Source organism: Lacerta agilis, chromosome 14 (genome assembly GCF_009819535.1).
Source record: "Lacerta agilis isolate rLacAgi1 chromosome 14, rLacAgi1.pri, whole genome shotgun sequence".
Lineage (NCBI taxonomy): Eukaryota > Metazoa > Chordata > Lepidosauria > Squamata > Lacertidae > Lacerta > Lacerta agilis.
The window spans coordinates 11435633-11453503 of NC_046325.1; the positions used below are offsets into that span (position 1 = coordinate 11435633).

Genomic DNA, 17871 nt, shown 5'->3' on the forward strand with positions numbered 1-17871 from the left:
TTAGCATTTTCTTCTTATTAGGTGTTCCCTATTGTTCAGCTCAGGCCTCAGCAAAATAATGTAACATTTGGGAGAAAAGATGCAACCCAACAACCCAGCACTGGAGGCTAAGATAGAGAAGATCTCCACAGCCACCATGTATTTCCCCTTTGTGCTCATGTAGGAAGGAACAAAGGATAACCAAACACTGCAAAAGACCAACATGCTGAAAGTGATGAACTTGGCTTCGTTGAAACTGTCAGGTAATTTCCGGGCAAGGAAAGCCACAGTGAAACTGACCAAAGCTAAGAAGCCCAAGTAGCCCAAGACACAGTAAAAGAAAGTCACAGTCCCCTCATTGCACTCCAGTACAATTTCTTCAGCCACTGACTTCATGTCAATATCAGGGAATGGAGGAGAGATCACCAGCCACACAGTGCAGATGAATGCTTGGATGAGGGAGCAGGAGAGGACAATAGAGTTTGCCAGTCCTTTCCCCACCCACTTCCTCATCCTGGATCCTGGTTTTGTGGCCATGAAAGCCAGAACCACAGTGATGGTTTTTGCCAGCACACAAGAAACAGCCACAGAGAAGATGATGCCAAAAACAGTTTGCCGGAGGAGACATGTCACCTTGTCAGGATATCCGATGAACAATAATGCGGAAAGGAAGCAAAGCAAGAGGGAGATGAGCAGAGCGTAGGTGAGCTCCCGGTTGTTGGCTTTCACAACGGGAGTGTCCCTGTGCTTCACAAATATTTGTAGTACCAATGCCGTAATGAAAGCAAAGGAAAGAGCAGAGCAGGCTAAGCTGAGGCCCAGAGGTTCTTCAAAGGACAAGAAAGTTTTATGCTTGAGAATACATATAGTCTTATTTTTGCTTGGATACTTTTCATCTTCACATTCATAGCAGTCATTCATGTCTGAGAAAGAAAAACGTTGTTCTTAATCCCAAAAATATGACCAACATGCGACTACTGTTCCTCTATTTTATTTCATTTCAACATTTGGACCAGTTTTTTTAAAAATTAAAGTATGATCTTGTGAATACATAATTAAAATTATTTAAAAATGGCCCAAGGCTTGCACCAGTTTACCAAGCATCACATTCACCTCAGCCTGCTTCATCTTTGTTTATTATATCATATCTTTTTTTTAAAAAAACATACTTTATTTAGAATTCCACAATCACAAAAATAACAATAACACAAAAAGAATAACAACCACAATCGCAATTACAGTTGACCCACTTACCAATACTTAAGTACTAATATAATATATACTTCATTTTTAGTTTATCCAGCTTTTATATTTGTTTTTTTTCAATTTATCTCTCTTTTTTTTGTAGGTCTAACATAAAAAGTACAATAAAAAGAGAGAAAGAACTCAGAGAAAATAAAGAGAGAGAAGAAAAGAAACCAATAAATAAGTAAATAAAAAGAAAAAAAGAAAAAAGAAAAAACATAATACAGTGTAAACACAATTGATTTCCGATTATATTTTTTGCATCATTATTTCTACAATAAGCACACAAGGAATTCCAAACAATGGAGACTGAAAATGATGGAACCATGTCCTTTTCACATAACCGATGTAGAATACTGATTGAGGCAAAATGCAAGAGGGAGGGCCACAAAAACCCTTCCTGATCTACAGCCAGAAGCCAACTCAAATTAACCTGTCACTGATCTAGTTGCTCGCACTTACTCCATTAAGTAGCGATTGTGTAATTCAGGCTTTGCAAATTTCTACATTAGATGACCAAATTAGATGACCTTTCAACTGTTTTCTGGATTTAAGTATTTCACACTTCTCCAAACCATATGCCACTATTCCCCAAAGTTTAAGGGCATCAAAATACATGCTTAAATATGTTACCAGAAGACAAGGGCACATTGAAATATTATTTGTAAGGAAAAAATGAGAGAAAATGCAGGATTAAGTATATAATAAATCGAACGAATTATAGAGAAAAATATGTGAAAGTGACAGGGATTCAGCCATCTCCAGTCAAAGTGTCAAAACGGATTTCAAGGACTGCTGCAGAATATGATTTCACATTTAGGGAGAAATGCTATGCCAAGATGATGGTGTAAAGCAATTCTGACATAAATTAAGACTGCCTAAAGAATGCAAAATCCATTCAGGAGCAGAGCTGCTGCTGCTTGAGCTAGCTAAATTCTGTCAGAGAGCTTTATAAATAGGGTTATAGGGTTAAAACAAGATTTTTAAATAGGGTTATACCACCCTTTTCATTAGCTTCATTTAGACTGGGTTTCCAGGTCATGTGACCAAGCTGAATAGCCTTCATGCCATTGTATCTTAATTAACTCCCCTACCCACCCACCCACCCCAGTCTCAACTCTGATATGATGGCATATTTCCAGCTGTTACAGAAACCTCCTGGCTCATATGAAAATACACTTTATACCAATCCTATTCAACCTGGTGGATCTTGCTGTAGGATTCTTTCTTATTAATAACATTGAACACCCACCATCACACACACATATACTTTCAATAGGTCCCTCTTCAGACGGATTTCTCAATATTTCATGCATTGTCGAAAGGAATCTTGGGGAATCCTGATTTCATTTGCATGTCCTTGATGAGAGGCAACAAGCTGTAAATACATACAGTAAATTTATTACCCTCCTGGTCTGAAATCTTCCCTTCTGGACATGGGATGCAATCGTAGCAGCAAAATGCTTCCCCCTCCTTCACTTTCCTGCAAAAACCAGGGCGGCAGCTCTCAGAACATACAGAGTCAGGCTTTGTCTAATACACAAATTAAAGACAGAGATGTATAAAATAAGTGGACTCAAAGAAAAGCTAATGGGGAAGTTGAGCTCTTTCCTTTTTTATTGAAATATTTATACCTGTAGGCCATAGTTCTGTCTAGGAATATAACAACCAGAGGTTATAGGGATTAGGCTTTTGTTATGTAAAAGTTGATGTCACATCCTTTTTCTTCCTTATTAAAGCATAGCCATATATTTGGAATACAGGCACAGATGTGTGGCCCATTGGGTGCAATTTGTATTTATATTGTTATATGCCACACCAGTTTCCGAGCAGTGAGAGAATCTGGGGTGATATACCCAGAAGTTTGATTTTCTTTTAAGGAAGGTCAGTGGAGACCACAGTGTCTTTAGGATACATGGTTTTAATTAAACATTTAAACATATAGCTTTATTGTTCTGCAAGCTTCCCTTTCTGTGTCCTCCACTCACTGATGCAGGATCCCAGGATTGGAAGGGGAACCAGGGTTTCATCCAATCTGATCCTCCGAACTCAGAACAATATATTCAATACCATCAAAGTCTATTTCAAATTCACTTCTTCAAGTTGTCAATTTATATATTCACTTTCAGTGAAACAAGAACCAGTATACAGGCTTTGCATTCAGGTTATGACATTAATTCATAGCTTGTGCTATATTTAATGTGATTTTATGAAGACCGATCAATGTACAATGGAATTATATTTGCATGTTATGTTAAAGTGTTCAAAATCACAAATGGCTGATGGTTGCATCCTACCTGGTTAAACCAATGGTGCCATTTTATGGCTCCCTCATTGATGGTCAATGCTTGCTGTGGAGGAGCTAATGGATCCATCCCTCCAACCTTCACTCTGTGAAAGGATTGGTTTGAGAAAACAATCCAATTGGTAATATCAAATCCAGCTAATATCTCCCCATTCTGGTCAAAGGAAATCTTATCCCCAGCGCTGTTGTTAAATGAGATACCCCTCAGAAAATGATGGAGCTTGATAGAAAGAGAAAATATAGAAAAGGTTTTAATTCAGCAAGGGACAATCATTATGTTCACTTTCATAGCAGGTTTCCAAATATACACCTTGGGGGAAAGCAGTTATTTGTCCATCTTTCTATTTTCATATCTATATTATGAAATATCTATAATATTTAAGCCAAGCCTTTCTCACATTTTGAAGTTCATTTCAAATTAAATATTTTTAAGATCTCCAGAAGCAACAGTCACGAAAATTTTATTGACAAAAACTGGGTGATCTGTGCATTTTGTCATTTAAATATATAACCTTGCTCTCTGTAGACTCTATATGCTATGCTATGTGATATATTATTCCATTTATTTGCCCCATGTTGATCTAAGAGTTTGGTGTAAATAGTTGAAGAAACAGGTTGAAGAAGGAATGGCAAAGTATAGAAGTTGGCTATATCACGCTTGGATAGAATTAATTTCCTTTTCTTCTCTTTCAGTATTTCTACTTTAAGTTCAAACAGTTTAAAAGAAGAAATAAAAAAACACATTTAAATAGCAGTAAAATGAAAGGAGATTAAAGTACATCGATACCCATTTGTCTAGGTAGGCATACCTAAAAACCCCACAAGTTTTAAGCAGGTGCTTAGATGAATACAGTGAAGGTGTTTGTCTGATGTCACTAGGCAGGGAAGTCTAGTAGGCTGAACTTGAACCTAGAAAAGCATGTGGAGAAGTTCCCATTTGGCTTTATATGCATTTCAAGAGAGATAAAGCAACCATCTCCTGGCCAAAGGGCAGTTAATAGAGGAAGTGGCTTTGGGGGTACCAGGGGAAGATTTCAAGAGCATTGCTGCACCCACATTGCTCACCACTGCTGGGGTTGCATAGGAAAGGTATAAAACCAAAGTTAGCAAATGTATAAAACCAAAGGCTTTTGAACCTCTTTGAGGAAGTGTGTTCAGCTTATTACCTGCCACAGTGGTTGATTCTGAAACTTCATTCCTCCACTGATCATTACTGGTCTGTGTTTGACTCGGGATGTAGACATGGCATGTAAAGCATGGGCCACAGCATAGACAGCATTGTAGATGTTGTAGCTGTGGCTGGTCATGCTCATTTCAAAGAAAGGACCAGGAAGATTCTCCAGCTTCTCTTGCCCGGTGCAAATATCCCCATTCACACTGCCAACAACTCTATTTGGAAACACACAGCCAAATGCCTGTTGCCAGAAGTCCAAAATGAAGCCATCTCCTTTTGGGCTGGAAGGGGTTTTGCTCTGGACAAACTGACGAAATCCTGGTGGATCATTTGAGTGAGTTGTGAATGAGAGAACCCCATGGAGTATTTCTGTATCCCAAGTCCGTTGATAGACAAAAGAAGTGAGCTGCACCTGGGCTGTCATGATCCACACTTTACCTTTTGGTTTATTTGAACTTTGTTCCAGTTCTGATAGGTAAGGCAACCATCTAAAAAATGCCAGAGCATATGATTCTCCATAAGCCAACACTACATTGGCTTTGCTATCATTTATTTTGTCATGTATTTTTGCCCCCAGTTTAAACATATCATTAAATTCAGTAACATAAGTAAGTTTGTGACTTCTTTCTATGAAGGCGGTACAGATGCCACTCTGGGAAAAAAGGGGAACCACAGTTTGCACAAATCTTTCTGCATTCTCATCATAGAATGTTAGGATCCCAATCCATATCCACCTGAAATGCAGAAGCAAAGATAGGATTCCCTTATACTGGTGGGCTTCCTTGGGCGCCATCTGGTAGAAGAGAAGGCCTGGGGTTTTATCATTCATCACTGGAGCAGGGCCATAAATGAGCTAAACATAGTTGTGGTAGGAGGAGAAAGAGAGAGAAGCAACAATAACTTTAATATATTAGATCTGTGTATTATGAGCAACTTTGTTTTTTTTTTTAATAAGATTTTATTATTTTCTATTAAAACAAAAGAAAAACATAGCATAAACACCAACATTAACAATACAAAAACAACACAATACATAAACACAATCAAACAATTACAATAAAAAGAGACATATACAAACCTTTAAACTAACACTTATCCTCTTACTTTTCTTGGTACTATCTTCTCTGTTTTTGGGGACTTCCCCCGTTCCCTCCACTGTCTTCAAAATCATATATATCTTCTAGGTAGCTTTGTATCTTATTCTATTAACATTTGCCCAATTTTTAATGTGCTTAACTTTACTTAATCATATACCTAATCGCATATAAATCTTGACTTAAACACCAAATCTTAACTTATTTTCTAACAAATAAATCTTTCACACAAAAATATCTTCCTAACAGTTTTATCTAACATAAACCTACTAAAGCCGATCTTCTATTTAATTCTGCTCAAATATTCAATTTTACTGATTTGACTAAATAGTCTTTAAATTTCTTCCAGTCCTGTGACACCTTCTCCTCCCTCTGGTCCCGGATTCTGGCGGTCAGTTCTGCGAGTTCCATATACTCCATCATCTTCATCTGCCATTCTTCCACCGTTGGTATCTCTTCACCTTTCCATGTTCTTGCCAATAAAATTCTAGCTGCTGTTGTGGCATACATAAAAAACACTCTATCTTGACTGGGTATCTCTTCATTGGTTATGCTCAGAAGAAATGCCTCTGGTTTCTTACAAAAGGTAACTTTCATTACCTTCTTAAGCTCATTGTAAATCCTATCCCAGAAAGCATTTACCGCTGGGCACAACCACCACATATGAAAAAAGGTACCTTTAGCATGTTTACATTTCCAGCATACATCTGACATTTTGGTATTCATCTTAGCTATCTTGACTGGTGTCAAATACCATCTATAAACCATTTTCATTACATTTTCTCTTAAGCTATTACAAGCAGTAAATTTGATGCCTTTCTGCCACAATCTCTCCCAGTCATCCATCATAATATTGTGTCCTACATCCTTTGCCCAATCTATCATTGACGATTTAACCAGTTCATCTTTCGTATGCCACTCTAGCAGAAGATTATACATTTTGGAAAGGTTCTTAAAGTTCGATTCTATCAGTTCTGTTTCCAGTTTTGATTTTTCTACTTGAAAACCAACCTTTTTGTCCATTTTAAATGTTTCATGCACCTGATAATAATGCAGCCAATCGGGGACCTGGCTTTTCACCTGATCGTAGCTTTTTAACTTAAAAGTGTCCCCTTCCTGCTGCAGTATGTCCATATATCTTAACCAGTTTGCAGACATGTTCGGTCTCTTATAGGCCTTGGCCTCCACTGGAGATATCCATCTAGGGGTCTTTCTCTCTAACAAGTCTTTATATCTCATCCAGACCTGATACAAGGATTTTCTGACTATATGAGTCTTAAAAGTTCTGTGAATCTTAACCTTGTCATACCAAAGGTATGCATGCCATCCAAACATATTGTCATGTCCTTCCAAGTCCAACACATCAGCATTCTCTAATTTAAACCAATCCTTTAACCAGCAAAAGGCCGCTGCTTCAAAGTAAAGTCTTAAATCCGGCAGGGCAAAGCCTCCTCTCTCTTTAGAGTCTGTTAGAATCTTAAGCTTAATTCTGGGCTTTTTGCCCTGCCATATAAACTTTGATAAATCCTTTTGCCATTTCTTAAAGCAATCCAGTTTGTCCAAAATTGGTATGGCTTGGAATAAAAACAGCATCCTTGGTAGGACATTCATCTTTATCACAGCTATTCTTCCCATTAACGACAGTTTCAATCTTGTCCATATCTCCATGTCTTTCTTTATTTCCATCCACAGTTTTTCGTAATTGTCCTTGTACAGGTTCAGATTCTTGGTTGTGAGATTGATACCTAGATATTTTACTGTTTTAGCAAAATTGAGGCCAGTGCCTTCCTGTATTCTTTGAATTTGTTCTGCACTCAAATTTTTTCCTAAAACTTTGGTTTTCTGCTTATTTAATTTGAAACCAGCTACAAGTCCAAATTGTTCAATTATTTCCAAAGCTCTGGGGACACTGCTTTCCGGTTCCTGCAGGGATAACATCAGATCGTCTGCAAAGGCGCGTAGTTTGTATTCTTTCTCTCCCACACGAATTCCTTTTATCTGTTTGTCCTTTCGTATCATATTTAGGAGGACTTCCAGGACCGTAATAAAAAGTAAAGGGGAGATAGGGCACCCTTGTCTTGTTCCCTTTTCAACTTCAAACTCCTCCGATATCACACTGTTTACTATTACTTTAGCTCTTTGTTCTGTATAGATGGCCTTAATGCCATTCAAGAATTTTTCTCCAACTCCCATCCTTTCCAAATTCTTTTTCATAAATATCCAGGATACTTTATCAAATGCTTTCTCTGCATCAACAAATAGTAGTGCCGCATCTGTATTTATGTCTCTCTCCAGTTTTTCTAAAATGTCCACAATAATTCTCGTATTATTGCTAATTTGTCTTCCTGGCAAGAAACCTGCTTGGTCTCTATGTATATAATCTTTCAACACTCTTTTCAACCTTGTAGCCAAAACATTTGCAAAAATTTTATAATCCACATTCAAGAGGGATATTGGACGGTAGTTTTTCATTTGAGTCTTATCAGTGTCTGGTTTTGGAATCAGTGTGATAAAGGCTTCTTTCCACGTCTCTGGTGCCCTGTCTCCTTCTAATATTTTGTTGCAAATTTCTCTTAACGGCTGCGATAGCCAATCTTTCAATGTCTTATAATATTTTGCTGTTAATCCATCCGGTCCTGGAGCCTTCCCTAATTGCATGTTGTTTATTGCATCTTCTATCTCCTGTGTCGATATTGGGTGGTTGAGAGTAACTAATTTTTCCTCTGGGACTTTTTGCAATCCGTTCTTTTCCAGAAATCGGTCTATTTCTGCTTCAACTATCTTCTCCTCCTTGTACAGTTGCTTGTAGAATCTTTGAAAACCCCATCTGATTTCCTCCGGTTTCTCCACATTTTTTCCATTTACTACCAAATTATTGATGACATTTGCCTTTTGTCTTTTCTTCAGTTGCCAAGCTAGTAGTTTTCCACACTTATTAGCAGATTCGAATGTTCTTTGTTTCATCATTTTCACTTTCCATTCAATATCCTGGTTCATTATATTGGCATATTGGGATTGCAAGTATTTGATTTCTTTTTGAATTTTAACACATCTGGGATGTCCTCTTAATTCTTTTTCCTTTTCTTTGATTAATTTCAACAATCTCTCCATTTCTGCATTTTGTTGTTTCTTCTTTTTTGCTTTTTCACTAATGAGGAGTCCTCTCATTACCGCTTTACTTGCATCCCAAGCAATTCTTTTCTCCACTTCGGAACTCCAATTTATCTGAAAATATTCTTTCATCTTTTTCGGCGCTTTTTTACTAGCTTGGTGTCTCTCATCAGAGCGTCATCCATTCTCCATCTAAAAGAATCCTTGGAAATCATTTTTAAATTTAACTGTACCGGATTATGATCTGAAAGCGTTTTAGGACCAATTTCTGCCTTTTGTATTTTTGGAGCCAATTCATTCGAGATCCAAATGTAATCTATCCTCGACCATGACTGCTGAGATTCACTAAAATAAGTTGCCTCTGTATCTGTAGGGTTTTTTAATCTCCAAGAGTCCACCAAATTCAAATTATCCACCATTTCGAAAAAAGTCTTTGGGAGTTTCCCATCATTCGTTAATTTAGTTCTTTGAGATCTATCCATTAATGTGGAAACTGCACCATTAAAATCTCCAAGGCAAACTAATTTGTACTCCAAATAGTCCAACAGCAGATCATGTATTTTCTTGTAAAAAGTTGACTTTCCATCATTTGGTGCATAAAGTCCCAGAATCAAAATTTTTTCGCCTTGTACATTAATTTCAATTGCGATGTATCTCCCTTCTTCATCTTTAAAAAGCTGTCTTGGGCTATATTTCTCCTTTGCGTATATCACTACTCCTCTCTTCTTGACCTTGTCCGATGATATAAACTCTTGGCCTAATTTTTTATTCTGTAGTAATCTTCTATGACGTCGGGCTATGTGGGTTTCCTGTAAACATATTATATCCAAATTCTTCTTTTCTATGCTGTAAAACACTCTGCGTCTCTTTGGTCTCTGATTCAATCCCCGGACATTCCATGTCATTAACTTGAGCGCCATTTTCCTTTCTTTATTCTTCTCCTCCAGTTGCTTCTCCTTTCTTATCTTTCTCTGGATCCTGGCTTGGTCCTGGTAGACCTGGTAGTCCCGGCGGTGGTGGAAATTCAGCTGGAAACCTGTAAAGTTGTGCTGGATCGAGTGGAGTACCTTTAAATTGTTCCAGATGCTTGTCCAAAAACTTTTGCTTTTCCGCCAAGGACCTTATTCTTATCTTTTTCCCTTCGAACGTAAATGCCAGGCCTTCTGGAAATTCCCAACTGAAGGGGATTTTTCTTCTTCTAAGCTCAGTCACCAAGTCGTTGTAGGGAACTCTTTTGTCCAGGAAAAATCTGGGGATATCCTTATAAAAAATTACTTTATTCTGCTCTACCACCAGGTTGTTTCTGTAATGCAAGTCCAGAAAAAAGTCCCTATCGTGTCGATCGTGTAGCACAATCAAACAGTCGCTGACTGTTTTGTTGCTTTTCTTTCCTCTGGAACCTCTTGGTCCAAATCTGAAGGCCTTCACTATGCGCGCTGAGACGTTGACCTCTTCTAGCTCCCAATATACTGAAAATTGCTTCACAATGTAAGCTTTTAGGTCTTCCCCTTCCAATTCTGGAAGACCCCTTAGACGGATGTTACCCTCTCTCTGATGTAGTTGCAGAAAAGCAAGAGACTCTTCAACAGTTCTCTGTCGTGTTCCAATATTCTCTATCTGCTCCAAATCTAAATTGTCCAATTTTTCCTCCACTTTTTTTATTTTTTCTTTGACCACTTTAATTTCCTCGGAGTCCTTTTTCAAAGTGGTCACCTCCTGCCCAATTCTATTAATTTCTTCTCTGTTCTTCCTTACGTTCTCCTCAATTTGCCCAATTGATTTTTCCAGGGTCTGCGTAGAATTTTTAATATCAGCTTTTATATCAGCTTGTAATTTTTCTATTGCAGAGTTCACTGTTGTGTTTCCTAATGCGACTGATTCTTGTGTTTGCTTCAACCCTTCAGTAACGCTGTTCAATCCTGCTGCTATTTCTGCCACACTGGCAACCAATTTCTCCATTTGTTCCTGGAGAGTTAGGGAGACAGAGCCTCTTTTTTGTGCAGAGCTAGAGCCAGCTGTTTTTGATCTAGTGTCCATCTCCTGTGGGCTCTGCAATTGTAATCTCAAGGTCACTCCAGTTGCTGTGGTAACAATCTCAGACATTCACAGCAGAAGACCAACAGTCCCAAAAGTAAACACCAGGTGGCCAGCAGCTCAGTTCTGAGAACAAAGAGCCTGCTGAGCCAGGAGCCCACACCAGTCCCAAAAGTCCAACTTTTTTAGGCAAAGAGTTTAAATTTTCCAAAATGTAAGTTCCTTAAAGCCAAGAAGGATTTATTTTCACGTAGCCCAAGTCAGTAACAGTTTCTAACTTGCAGTGTTACCACCAAAATCCGTAAAGTAGCTTGTATCTGGTTACAAAGAAGTCAGAATGTCTCCACTGGTAAACAGTCACTGGTACACCAACAAAGAAAAAATGGCAACAATATATTGCAGCCCGCTACTGACCCGGAATCCTAATCCAGAGGGTGAGGGGCGTCTTCTTTTGCCATATCAACTGTTTTTAAGTCTTTAAACATCCTTTAAGCAACTTTTAATCAACTTTTAAAAAGTTTGGCAGAGTTCACAAAACTTTCCCGTTAGTCGCGGCTTTGATCTTTTAGCGCTACCAAGCTCGCGCAAACAGTACAAAGGGAACAGGCTTCCTTTTAAAATTTCCTCTGCAAGCAGTGTTCTCCAAACTTGTCAAACAGTCCAAAACTTTTACTTACAGAGTTTCTTTGGAAGTTTCTATGTCGGAAGTGCCGGGTGCTCGAGTCTGGCGGGATCGCTGCTTTGATCCTCCGAAGGCAGTCGCTTCTTCAGTCCCGTGCCGGTGCTTCGCTCGCCTGATTTTCCCCCTTACGAGGGTCGATCAGGAGCGGAGACGGCACGTCTGGGACCCACGAAGCCAGCAGTCCACGGGACGCTCTTCCCGTGGCTTTAAGGGACCCCTGGCGCAGGCAGGGTAGTCCCTATAGCCCATCGGAGGACGGAGCCGTCAGACCCCCGTCCGCCATTGACCGGCACCAAACCGGAAGTCCATTATGAGCAACTTTGGGGCAATTTCCAATCCTTGCCATTTGGACTGCCCATGATATTTCTGCTTAGCCAAGCAACATTCACCTGCCAATCAGCTGTTATCATATATCAGGCATTGGGTAGGCCTGAAGGGACATCTGGAGCAATAACTTATGTGCTAACAATACTTTATTTCTTAGCTTAGATCTACCATTAGAAGGACCTTTATGATTATTTGAAATGTGCACATTTATTAATCCAAATCTATCGGGATGTTCCCATAAATTGATAGAAAGATATATATCTCACCTGTGGAACCTTATAGATATCCAAGATTGTTGCCACATGAAGGGAAGTTTGGGAGTCCAGTCCCCCAATGATGGCTATCAGGTTTTTCTTGATGTCACAGATGTAGTTGGGGACAAATGTTTCCAGAGTGGATGTGAGTAACATTGTGGCATGAGAGGTCCATTTGGCATTGAAATAGCTGTCATAGATGCGGAAGCCTAAAGTGACATTGGGTAAGAGCTGAGGGTTTTCGTTGATCTCCTTCACTGCAAATTGCAAGGCCAGGATGTGCTGGTAATTCTTAGGCACCACACTAAAAAGAAAGTTTTACAGCTCAGTTCCACATCAAACTCATTAGTATTATTTATTACTGCTATTATTTAACTTGAATAGATATTTATTACTACTATTAACTCTTGAATAGACATCACTACAAGGAATCCTCCTACTTGCTCATCAGGGATGTAGGAAAATTTTTTATGGGAGGGGAGTGCAGACTTTAAAATGTCTCTGATATACAATCATACCCTGGGTTGTGTTCGCTGTGGGTTGGGTTCGCTACAGGTTACATACGCGCCGAACCTGGAAGTACAGGAACGGGTTATTTCCGGGTTTCGGCACACACGCATGAGCAGAAGCGCAAAATCTCGCTTTGCTCATGCGCAGAAGCCCTGCACTGCGTTGGGCACATGCACAGACGCTGAGCTTCAGGTTGCTCTCTGAGCATGTTGCGAATGGGGCTCCGGAATGGATCCAGTTCGCAACCAGAGGTACCACTGTACATTTTTAATCATGCTTTCATAATCTGTGTCGAAATCCTGTACTTACTTCATTCTCTTGGGACCCTGAAGCAATACTGATGCAGATATCTCCACAACAATATTACATGTCTTCATAAGATAACTGAATGTTTAATTCAGTGGGGAAAGTGACAACATTACCTTCAAATTAGAGGAGATCCTCCTGACCACATTTCTCCCACATCACATCACTTTTGACCCAAACAGTAGATCTGCCTCTAGGAAAAGGGTGGACAACTGTGGCCCTCCAGATGTTGTTGTACTACGGTACTATGTCCATTATTATTGAAGGAACTGATGGAGTCTGACAACCACTGCAGGGCCACAGTTTAACCACCACTCCTCTAAAACTGATCTCTCCAGTCTCCAAAGAAGGAATCAAAATGTAGAAGAGAAATTATCCAGTTCTTACTTTAGCTCTTCAAGCAATGTTGGTAGGGGTTTTCCGGTGAAGGCTATTGAAACAGAGACAATGATGCTGTGAGAAGCTATTCCACCAAAGATGAGGTCTCCTTCCTGGTGATACTGATGAAGTGGAGTGTGTGGATCATGGACATGGCATTTAACAATGGGAAGCTTGCATATTGCACGAGGAAGTAGAGTCAGCAGCAAAAACAACAATGCCACCATCTTTGGTACACTTTCCCCATATACACTAAGATTCCTCTAGCACTATTACAGCTTTTGAGACTGTAGTAGTCTAACTTGTTGGCCTTTTAGTCTGCTGATAGGTTTGAAATCCAGACTGTGGAATATGGAAATAATAATAGTGATTGCGCTGATGGAGCTTTGCTCGTTTCTGATTCCCACATCTAGCTGTAAATGCTGGAGGTAATATATTTTTATCAGCCTTCTCCTACCTTGCATCCCTCAAATGTTTTGGGCTACAATTCACAACATTCAAAGCTGGCTACAGGTTGTGATCTAGAATAGTCCAAGGGCAGCAGTCTTTGAAAGGCTCTATTATAGTACCTTTCACAGACTTCTTCATATTTATTTTTTTTATAATGTACTGTGCAAGTCCTGAGGTGGTTTGACAAGAGGGAACTTTAATTACAGTTCTTTTGATAATTAATGTGAAGATAGTCACTTGTGTGTCGTTCTTTTTTTAAAACCTCAATTCATTTAAGCTGCATGATATTTTGACTTACAATGATAAACAAGAAGGAAAAAACACTGGAAATCATAGCACCAGCTTCTTGAAATTCTGACATGGAAAGAAGAAACCTAGGGAGAGGAGGAGCTTTCAACTACTTACATTGCATTCAAAGTTCACATGAATGAACAACAATTGCATTAGTTCGTCTCCATGTCTTGCCAACGGACGGGAGAATAGCACCAGCTTTTATGCAGGAGAAACTAAAATGAGACATGAGTAATGTTTTTGCCAACACGGAAACACATTTCTAATTCGTTGGCAGTGCTCAATATTACCTCTTTTTATTCTTGCTTCTCCCTTTCCTTATCTCATTTTGTCACTACTTTCCTTGCCAAAATGTAAAAAGTTGTGGCCAGAAATAGGTTATATTTCCCCTTCGCTTTCTTTGTGCTTTACAAATGGGAATATAATTTAAGGGCAGGCATACTTATACTTGCACTCCATCCCAATCTCTAAGTGGTGTTACAGGTGGGTAGCCGTGTTGGTCTGCCATAGTCGAAACAAAATGGCTGAATTGCAACTAATCACCAAACTTAAAACCATGGAGAAACCTGGTTTGAACAAAGACATTGGATTCTTATCTCATTATACATAACAAAGCTATCTTTAGCCATCTCACCCCTTGCCTTTCCCTGCAAGACTAATTGCAGCCGTTTAGAATCGTCAACAGGTTTTCCACACTTATCAGCTTATCACCCATTCCCACCACCCTTCTGAGTAATATCCCTCCCCACTCCCTCACTATATTTAAGGATCTGGTGACTTCTGTTTCAGTGTATCTGAAGAAGTGTGCATGCACACGAAAGCTCATACCAAGAACAAACTCAGTTGGTCTCTAAGGTGCTACTGGAAAGAATTTCCTATTTCGTTTTGTCTAAGTGGTGTGAGATTATCGGGGCTTCAGGTGCTCACCCAGGCTTTGTGTTTCCATTTGGAATGTGGCACAGCAGAGACTGTCACGTTTTTAGTATATATGGTTTATTTACACACATATATGATCTGAGGCTACGATGGAGGTGTTCACAGCATTAACACCCCTTAAATGCCAAGTTTTTCTCATAGCTGGTGCCTTTGAGTTCAAACAGACATAAAACATTGCTCTCTGACTCTTTCTCCTGTTCGTTGCTTTATTTCTAGGTCACATCACTTCTCTAAACTATAAACCCAGGCTTTGGCCTTCCAACCAACTGAGGGAAGGGCCCCAACGATTTTGAGTCTCATATAGAGCCCCCTTTCCTTTATTCTCCTAATGGCCCATCACCCAGGCAATCACCTCAACACAGGAAGGTAGCCTGGCTTTTGTTTTGTTTTTGGAAAATAATTTTTATTAATTTTCAGTTACAAAAATGCAGTATATGCCACATTATATCAAATCCAAGTTACTCTGCACATTTCACATTAACATTAAAAAATAACCAAAAAGAAAATATTTTTACTCCCTCCTCCCAAATCCCCAGACTTCCCTCCACTCCCTCTTCTGTTTCTTTAGATAAACCAAATCATCTTACATTCCAGATCCCTTTACCAAATTTCCCCACTACTAAACAATTAAACTTACAATATACTGCACATATATTTTAAACATTCAAACCACTTTATATATTACACATCTATGCTTACTATTTCCCCTTTTAAAATTACCCTTATTGTTGCTTTTTTTTTGCAAGCGTTTAATCCATGTGTGCTGATATCCTGATTTATTTACAACCACTAGCATCTAAAAATAAATAAATAAAAATTCACATACTATCACCCATTCTTTTTTCTTACTTGGCATATTTAAATCTCCTCTGGAAGAGGCTTCCTATTTGGACAATTCCCAATTTCAGCCCTCCTTCATTCCAAGTTTCCCTCTGTCTCCACGGTGGTGATTTCACCAAAATTTCTCTAGCTATTTCCTGCCTGTAGTCATATTTAAGGCTTCTCAAGAAGCTGCTACCAATTAGAACCATTTCCAATTTCAGCTCCTCTTGTGTTGACACTGGTGATTTTACTCTTTCCTTTCGGGTTTTCTTCATAACCATTAGGATTTTCCCCTTTACAAACTTTTCCTCCTGTCTTTGCCCAAGAGTCTCCCCTGAGTTTATTCTTCTTGTTTCCGGTTCTTCCACCGTGTTATTATATTGATCCAATCTGGTAGTGATGGTCTCTGATATCTTAGCCATACTTTCCATAAATTCTCTTTTCCATTGATACAAAAATGCCATAGTTTCAACGTCTGAGCTCATCTCTGGCTGCCCTGCCCTGCAACCTTCCATTGTTTTCAGAATAGCCAGTTTCCTCTATCAGTCCTGATTAGGTCCAAGGCCATTCAGTACAGTTTCCCAGTAAATACTGGGGAGATCCAGTACTTTTCCAGGGGAAGCATATTAAAACCACTTGTCCACTTTTCTAAAATGTCTCAGAGTGGGGTACAAAGTCAGGATACTTGCAAACTGCTCCTTAAAGTCTAAATTGAGTTTGTTGAGCCAACTACAAACTTCTTCGTTCTTTTATTCCCTCCAGCCGGGTTTATATTTTAGCACATTCTGGATCCAGGGATTAGAAGAATCTGACATGCAGCCTATTCCCCCCTGTTCTCGCCCAAATTCATAACAGTATACAAAATGATAAAATATTAAAAGCTAAAATACACAACAGCAAGAGTAAGAAATAGCAGAATATGAGCTGTTCATGTATGATGATTGATTGCATACCATTAGAAAGAGTAATATTTGAAGGTAGGAGATCCCTGTAAAGGATTTCCCCCCATTAGATGTATTATAGTGTGACCCCAAAATTCTCCAAGAGAGATTCTGCTACCATGCATGAAGGTTTAAATTTGGAGTTCATTGGCGTTTCCTGACCTTCTGCATCAAACAGTGATAGATGTGCTGGACTCCTCTTTCCCTTTCTCCTACTCACTTGAGGTGTCTCATTCTAATAGGCTCCTCATATCTTTCTCTCTTTCTCATTGATAATCTCATGCTCAGTTCCTTGTCTTGCTCTTCCAGCTTGATCAGCAAATTTGTTCAGCAAGTTTGGTTTCATACAATGACACACACACACCCCGGATTCCTCATTTAGACACTGTGGCAATGTGATGGGTGGACACATATTACTGGCCTATACACTATAGCAAAGAGATACTCTCATGCATTCTTAGTAGACTTCCTACTAATAAATAGATCCCTATTGTTGGAAAGCTAGCACTTCAAAAGCTTGTCAAAGTTCAAGTAGATAAATAGGTACCTCTTCAGCGGGAAGGTAAACTGCGTTTCCATGCACTGCTCTGGTTCGCCAGAAGTAGCTTAGTCATGCTGGCCACATGACCCGGAAGCAGTACGCTGGCTCCCTCGCCCAATAAAACGAGATGAGCGTTGCAACCCCAGAATTGTCCGCGACTAGACCTAATGGTCAGGGGTCCTTTTACCTTTACCTATTGTTCAGTTCAGGTCTAAACAAAATAATGACTCCAGATGTACCAATATGGAAGATAGGGAGTGAGTGAGACGATGCTCAGTAAAAACAAGAAGATTTCCAGTTATTCTATTTTCCAAATCTTGGGAAGTGTTGGGAGATGCATGTATGTATAATTTACCCATGAACCTCTTAAAACATGCACATTTGAGAGGTGGATCTGTTTTGTGAGTCAGACACATGCTGCCCTGAAAATGTGCCTAAACAGTTCTAAACGCAGAAATTCACAACACAGACAACTTCAAAAGCTTAACTTT

The 17871-nt window shown here is 39.2% G+C and overlaps 1 protein-coding gene across 1 annotated transcript; it reads right to left on the reverse strand.

Moving 5' to 3' along the window:
* Nucleotides 1-16320, reverse strand: LOC117057432 (vomeronasal type-2 receptor 26-like). The gene is made up of 6 exons (XM_033168276.1): nt 15926-16320; nt 12218-12509; nt 4696-5355; nt 3522-3749; nt 2631-2757; nt 1-902 (listed from the first exon to the last, which is right to left on the reverse strand). Exons 1-6 carry the CDS (start codon nt 16318-16320, stop codon nt 1-3), a joined length of 2604 nt encoding a protein of 867 aa, XP_033024167.1.
* Nucleotides 16321-17871: the final 1551 nt, after the last annotated feature.